Source organism: Mustela nigripes, chromosome 14 (genome assembly GCF_022355385.1).
Source record: "Mustela nigripes isolate SB6536 chromosome 14, MUSNIG.SB6536, whole genome shotgun sequence".
NCBI classification, from domain to species: Eukaryota; Metazoa; Chordata; class Mammalia; order Carnivora; family Mustelidae; genus Mustela; species Mustela nigripes.
The window spans coordinates 99,327,122-99,334,937 of record NC_081570.1 but is presented as its reverse complement, the minus strand read 5'-3'; the positions used below and the strand labels follow the sequence as shown (position 1 = coordinate 99,334,937).

At 47.9% G+C, this 7,816-nt stretch overlaps 1 protein-coding gene across 1 annotated transcript; it reads left to right on the top strand.

Moving 5' to 3' along the window:
• Positions 1–2,305: 2,305 nt before the first annotated feature.
• NHLH2 (nescient helix-loop-helix 2) lies at positions 2,306–7,252 on the top strand. Its single transcript, XM_059374342.1, has 3 exons — positions 2,306–2,476; positions 2,883–3,209; positions 4,995–7,252. The coding sequence occupies exon 3, from the start codon at positions 5,003–5,005 to the stop codon at positions 5,408–5,410; it is 408 nt and encodes a 135-aa protein (XP_059230325.1). The 5' UTR covers positions 2,306–2,476; positions 2,883–3,209; positions 4,995–5,002; the 3' UTR covers positions 5,411–7,252.
• Positions 7,253–7,816: the final 564 nt, after the last annotated feature.

The following is a 7,816-nucleotide window of genomic DNA, read 5'->3' as shown; positions in this document are numbered from 1 at the left end:
TCTGTGTCACAAACATCCTGGCTGCCTCTGTACACAGGGAGTCATTCACCATAAACCTACGAGTACTTATAACGTGTCAAACTCAGACATCTGTGCTGAGGCTGTGAGCTCTGGACCGGCCCTGAAAGCGTCACAGCCTAGTGGGAAACACAGGTATGGAAAGAGAGAATCACTGTATACAGTATGTAATCTCTAAGGGGGATAGGAAAAAAAGTGTTTATGAAGCACAGAAGGAGGGACCATCTGTGCCAGGGAGGTCTTAGAAAAGGCAAAGGTGGCAACGGGGCAGGGGGAGGCTTTCCGGGAAGACAGAATGCATGTGTGTGAGTGTGAATCCGTGTCTGTGACCATGACCGTGTGTCCAGCCATGGCTAGGTATGGGTCTGAGTGTGTACCTGTTTACAAGAGCTTGCTCACAGATTAATGTATGTACAAGCAGTTCTGTCAGTGTGGAATCAGTGAACCTGAATATAAAGAAGAATGTGTCTGGATCCACACACACCTTGGCAGAATCTGACCTGCCCTGCTACCTTCCCTCTTTTCCTTCTTCCCCCCAAAACGGGTACCTGGTACCAGTGGTAACCAGAGATACCAGGGGCTTCCCACTGCAGTAATTGTCTCAGGAGCTATGGTGATTAGACTCGCTGGGTTTCTCATTCTGTCAATCTGAATGTGCAGCAGCCTAATAGAGCCAGCTAGCTTACGTGAGCAGGGGTGAGGTGGAAAGTACAGTTATCTGTGGGTGCACATCTGTGTACACTTCTGGCTATGTTGAATGCTTAGCATTGCTGCTCTTAGCCAGACTGGGGAAATCTCCTTTTTCCCTTCATCTTCACCACCTTGGGGAGTTCACCCACTCACCTGTTTCCACTGCCACCTAAATGGGGCTGGCTTTTGCCTCCACTTAAGTGTCCTGGGGATATCTAAAACGTACTTCTGTGCTGGGGTTGAGCAGAGGCAAGGCTGGAAAGTGTTGGTGCCCATTTTCCTTGGAGACACTTCCTACTCTCCCCCCCATCCCCACCCCATTCCTGGCCAGGCATCTCCCATAAGCTGAAAAATGTGCGCAAAGGCAAACAGGACTGGTGGTAGCCATGAGGGTCACTCCCAGGGGTAGGCTGATCAATCCTCTCCCCTGATGATAAAAACTGTTTTTAGAGCAAAATTGAAAAAGAAAGAAAAACAAGGACTCCTCTCTCCACAAATGTTCCCCCAGGAGTTACTGAGGTGGGGAATAAGGCTACAACATTCTTTTATTTCTTTTAAGCTTACACAATCAAAAAAGCTAAAATGATTGCAAATAATACATAGTCGGTGGAGACTAACAGTATCTCTATAAAGTGGTAAAGTAATTGAACCAGATTTTTCCCTTTTGTTAGAAGGCATATAAATTCAGGGCCATGGGGTCATGTAAGGCAAAGGCATAATGTACTGCGATACACTGGAGATTTGTGTGGGTTTACACCCAGCCCAATGCACTGCCTCACAGCTAAATATTCAGATGGTAAAATAAGCCAAAATGAAGCACAATAATCAACACATGTAATTTTAACTTGAATGAATGAAGGGCAGAAAGAAAAACAAACATATTTAGAAAAGTAGGATGGTCTCGTGGTACAGTGCTCTCTGAAATTACAATTCCTGGATTCTCTTCCCAGTTCCACCAATGTCTTAATCTATTGAAAAGGGTTTCTTGTTGTTGTTGTTGTTGTTTAAATCATATATTGGAAAATTAATCCAGTGGCAGGATATATTTTTAAAATATGAATATGTTCAATCAAGTCTTGTTCAAGTCTTTTAAAATGTAAATGATCACAAAAATAAATGATCATTAATAAATGTTAGCTGTTTCATATCTGAAGATATTTACTATAGAGTATATATTTTCAGTGCTGGACACAAATATTTTCCTTAACATTAAGAGAAAATACTGTTTTTCTAGAATGTGAGGAGAATTTTTCCATAGTCAATATGTTGTTTATTTGCCCTTAAATACTGCATCAATAATCTGAAAAAGAGAAATAGTCTGATAATGGCTAGAGACTCTGTTTAGAGGCTAAGGTTTCTATCATGGACTGCTTTCAACTGTTATATTTTATGGCACAGATTCAGTGGGAATCTGATCTGCTAAAATATTTGGGCTGTGAAAACTCCCACACTGTGACAGATGTCAAGTCCAATTAAGTGACTCATGTCCAGGTTTCTGTCCAATAGGATTTCCCATTAAATATCAATTTAGGGAAAAAAAATTCCATCCCCCTTCTTAAGCCTTTATCTCTTCCACCATCTCCAGGCTGAATCAATTGGTACCAGGAGAGCCAAGAAGCCACACACGCATCTCTGCCTCTTTGCTCTGGCTCTCCCACCCTCTTGCGTCTTTCTCCGCTTCCCTGTCCCTGTTACTCCGGGAGACGTTCACTTTCCACCAACCTTCTCCAAGCGTCTCCAAGCCAGACTATATATATTTTGCTGCAAGGTAAAGAAAGGAGGGGGTGGGGTGGGAGATGTAAGCAAGCCTTGAAAGACTTTGAAACTGCAAATAGGTGTCTGTTTATACAACCTACAAGTAAATGAGAAAAGAGGAAGAGGCAAGCTTAGTCCCGAGTTACAGTATTGTGTTCCTGGGAACTGGGGAGACATCAGCTGAACAAAGCCTTATCTCAAAAAAAAAAAAAAAAAAAATCACTTCTGAGGAAGATCGCATCTCTGCCTTGCACTTCCCAGTTTCTGCTCAACCGTATTAAGGGATGGAAAGGAGTCCTACTGGAACTGGGATCTTATCTTAACCATCTTTCTTACCGATTCTTCCGCTATTAGAAAGTGGAGGAATCAGTCCTTTGATGTGATTGTGTTTATCTCTGCATCTCTTTTGTTATTTATAGAGACCTAGAAGAGGAAAAAAGGCACAAGACTTTTCAACACCTCACTTAAAAAAAATCAACAACGAATTTCCCGAAATGTTTGAGAACAATTAAAAGGAAAAGGCGTTTTTGGTCTATCAACTAAGTGAACAGTCATTTATATCGTCCACAGCCCGAGATATTATCTACCCTCGCTGTGGACACCAGCGAGATGACAGCTGCTTTTTCATATTCGAATGTAATAAATATTTGCTGCTTTTAATATATTTCGGAATTTCTCCCCTCTATTCTTTGGAATTTGTAACTCTAAAAGATTGGAGAAAAGATTATCGAAAAGGCTTTTACAAGGTAAGTCTTCTTTTTTCCACCTTGGAACTAAGTTATTCATATTGCATTTACGGATGTATTTCAGCTCATTGTTAAATAAATAAAATGTACCCACGACACGTTATTTATGAATATTTTAAAAAGATATCTGAAGGAGAATTTAAGGGCAACCCAGGAACTTTTTAACCGAACTACAACTATGTTGTTGCTTATTGTGATTTTCCATTACTCGCCAATTTATTTATGCCCTTTCAAGCCGAATGTGCAAATGCAAGTTGTTCTACTTCATAAATGTATCTGTGAAAAGCCCGTAGGGAGTCACATGTAGTTCACTTGGAGCATTTGTTTTTATTTCGCCTTAGAGGACCTGCTTTCCTTGCAGCGCAATGAAAGCCGGCTTGTAGACAAATTCGCTCCTAGGCAAGTGCGGTGCTAGGAGCAGATCACACATCCCTGGCTTTTGTTTCTCTAGGAGCAAGCCCTCCTCCTTGTCGCCGCCGCGGATTTCTCCCCCGGCGAGCGTCGCTCGGGCTGCACTCGCTGCCCCACGGCCTGGTCCTCCCCCCGCGCCTGTGGTCGGTGCGCGCCGCACCCGCGGGTGCGGACCCCTACTGCTGGCCCTTTTCTTCGAGGCCGAATCCCCCTAAGCCCCGCGGTTGTGCCCCCCTCGCCGACCCCCGCCGCCAGAAGGCGCGCGGTCGGGGTCGGAGCTCCAAGCCTTCCGAGGAGCCCGGCGAGGCGGTCTTCCAGGAGGGCGTCGATACAGGAGAGCTGAGCACTAACCAGCTCGGTCTTGGCCAGGCCGCGGCACCGCTGCGGGATCTCGACTCCGGGCGCCCGAGCACCGGCCTTCGCTCCCCGAGGGGACGCTCGAGGCGTCTCCTCCCGCCCCCAGTCTTCCCTTCCCTCCCAGCCTCCCCTCCCGTCGCGATCCGGCCGCCGGCATTTTCCCGGGAGGTGGTCTGCCGAGCGCTGGGCGCATTGTCTCGCCCCCCCCCCCCCCCCCCACCGTCGCCGTTCCCCTAGGTCCCCGATGTGTGTGGCTGTCTGCGTGACAGATGGTGCTTCGGGGAGCCGAGAGGGCATAAGGGTCAATTTTCTGTAGAAAGGAGCCTTCGCGTTTGTTCAGTCATTGCTTTGTTTTTTCGGAGACGCCTCCGGATCCGGACCGCCTTGTCTGCCGTCCGCACTCGGGACCGGGGCGCATCTCCCGCGCGGGGCGCCCTCCGCAGCCGCGGCCGCCCCGCACTCCGCAAACCAGCGTGAGGGCCACAGGCGCCGCTGCCTCCGGCTGCTGGGTCTAAGGCCCTCGGGGCAGGAGCGCCGTCGGCGTCTCCCCACCCCACGTAAACCCCAGAAGTGCCCGCCGTTCGCAATCTTTCGTTTGTCGGGGGAGGGAAAGTGAGGCAGACGGCCTTGCGGAGTCGGTACTTGGCCGGAGGCGGCACGAAACGCGGTCGCAGCCTCCTGGGCCTGCCCTCTCCCCGGGGGACCAGGCCCACAGACCGCTCTCCGCCTCTCGCAGGCCGAGAAGTCAGGTCCGGGATGCGGCCGGGGCCCTGCCGGGACCTCGCTGGCCCCGGCCCCGGCCCCGTGGGGAGGTTCGGGGCTCCGGTCCCCGGGCCAGCCCCTCTCGGCTCGCTCCCTTCCCCGGGGGGGCCAGTTGCGCGGAGCGCGCCCGCCTAGGGTGGGGAGGGGACCCGGGATGCGCCTAGGGCCGACCTGGTAGGCCCTCGCCTGCTCTCTCTCGGATCCAAAGAGGACCCCGCTTCCTTTTATTGATTGATATTCTGACTCCCCCCTCAGCCTCCAAAATGATGCTGAGTCCGGACCAAGCCGCCGACTCGGACCACCCCAGCTCGGCGCACTCGGACCCGGAATCTTTGGGCGGCGCGGACGCCAAGGTGCTGGGCAGCGTGTCGGACCTGGAGCCCGTGGAGGAGGCCGAGGGCGACGGCAAGGGCGGCAGCCGGGCCGCGCTCTACCCGCACCCGCAGCAGCTGAGCCGAGAGGAGAAGCGCCGCCGCCGGCGCGCCACCGCCAAGTACCGCTCGGCTCACGCCACCCGCGAGCGCATCCGCGTGGAGGCCTTCAACTTGGCCTTCGCCGAGCTCCGCAAATTGCTGCCCACGCTGCCCCCGGACAAGAAGCTCTCCAAGATCGAGATCCTGCGCCTGGCCATCTGCTACATCTCCTATCTCAACCACGTCCTGGACGTGTAGAGCCTGGGGCGCGGCGGGAGGCCGCCGGTCCGGAAGCCGGGGCAGCCCCCACGGACCCGGGCGGCCGCTGTGGGCTGGCGGACGAGGCGGCGGCCCAGGCTGACGGCCGCCGGGAGAGGCCTGGACGCGGGAGGAAGCTCGCCACGCGTTCGAGTTCTCTCCGGTCAGCAGGGAGACAAGGGGTTTCCCACTCGGGAAGGTGGGGTTGTCTGCCGAGTCTGGGGTTTGCAGGGGGCATTTTCCCGGCCAGGCGTGCCTCCTGGAGGCACCCGAGGACGCACCGCCTCCAGGCCTCCCCTCCGTGTGTTAGGATCCCTTTAAGTAAGCGTGGTTGCTTTAGCTCAGTGGAGACTTTTGAGTTCTCCTACATTTATCTCCCACAGATCTTCATGTTTTGAAAGGATGAGGGCAGAAGCTCAGAGTAAAGACTCTTTAACTTTAGACTATCTGGGATTTTTCTAATTGACAAATCACCTAACATTTGGAGGCTTTGGGAAGGACCGTCCTCCAGTGTAAGAGATTTAAGGCACGGAAAGGTGGAACAGGAAAATGTCCGTTCTGCTGTGAAAAGGAAGTTATATTGGAATCCAAATAAAACAGACAAACCCTCGATATTGGTAAGCTCAAAAGATATATTGAGAATAGACACACTGTGGGAAGATTTGAGCTGGGTGAGATTTTACTCCAAGGTATGACACTGATGTAGACGAGAGAATCCATATTTAAATGGAAATTTTAATATCTGATTGCTTTTTCAGGCAAAGTGCCCCTTTATATATCCAAAAACATCTATTTGTGACCTTAAACATGTGGACCCATAGGTGCAGTTAGAAAAAGACAACCTATTTTTATTTATGTTAGAAGGAGTAGAGTATTTTTTTCAAGACATTTATTTTTCAGAGTGGTGATAATTTTACTTTGGATACTCTGTGCCAATTTATTTATAGTCAAGTGTTTACACTTTTTCCTGTGGAATAATTATGTCTAACTTTTTACGTGTTTGTTAAGATTATACTGTGGTCTTTCTTTTTGCTCTAATTATATTGCACTTGTATAACAAATTTCCCACTTCTCCCTGTTTCTAAACATATTTTATATATTAAGATGTTTGTTCTTGAAAGGTTCTTTTGTTGTGAGATCAGCAACACTAGCACTTCACTATTATAGTTTTTTAAAAAAAAAAGTAAGTGTTGTTATTCTTATCTGTAGTTATGTCTGAAAAGTACTTTACAAGCTGTTTATAAGGAGAGTAGCTTCTGTGTGTGTGTGTGTGTGTGCTGTTTGTGCGTGGGATGATTTTAGGAAATTAAGTTATTTTCCTAAAAAAATTTCAAAACTACTTTCCTCTGTGACAACCAAAAAGAAAAGTCTATAACCTGAAAATGTTTCATGTTCTCAGCTGTGAAACTCTTAAAACAAGGAGTGTATTTTAGAGACAAGGGAAAAAAAAAAAAAACGCATCTGCTATCCAAAGATTTTAGTCTTTTTCAGGGTTTTTTTGTGTCTCTGTTGCTTTATATAATGCAATATTTTGTAGTGAAAATAGATATAATCTGGTTTCTATCTGACAAGTTTTTCATATCTCATGAATGGTGCGCTGTTTTGCATATAAATAAAGGTATCAAATCAAGTCCTCTCCTTTACTTAAAGCATACTGTCTAAAAATAATAAACATACTTGTTGAGCATGAAATACCTTAATGGACACAGTCCTTAAAAAGGAAATAGTTAAAAAAAATCACAACCTCCCTCCTCCCCACCAAATCTTAAGATGTCTGTGTGTTCAGATACTTGATGCTTTTCCTAAAGTTGGATCCTAACCACTCTGTTATAGCTGTTCCACATATGATGGTGACATAAATCACGTTTGTCTGAAATGAGAAGTAAATTACAGTGTTTATATAAAAATATTACTTGAATCATGGATTCTTTTGGCCTAAAAAGAATTTAGGGAACTGAGGCCCAGGGAGGTTGAATGCCCTGCAATAGATCCCATGGCTACTTACTGGCAGTAACAAGACCCCAGGATGATGACACTCAGTCCTCATGGCACTTATTAAGAAAAAGGTGTATACTGCAGCACTCAAACATCTGATTAGGACATCGATTTAAGACATGACACCTGCAAACAAACAAAAAAAAAAATTCACCCTCGGTGTTAACCTACAGTGGACAAGGACAAGGGGCAAGGCACAACATCCCTTCCCAGCTACATGGCTCCAGAGATGCCAGGAGAGAAGCTTTGCAATGTCATTTCAGATCCAAGGCTGTGCAGCACCCCACAAAAGAGAAAGGGAGCACTGTGGCACTCTGCTAGACAGAGGGTAACTGACTCATCCCTGGAGTATGGCAGGGACTCAGTGGCTGTTCAGCCACAGGTAAGAGAGTAATGATTCTTCTCTGAATA

Excerpts from the sequence above, each read along its gene's own strand:
- NHLH2 (XM_059374342.1), top strand. The coding sequence starts at position 5,003 with ATGATGCTGAGTCCGGACCAAGCCGCCGACTCGGACCACCCCAGCTCG.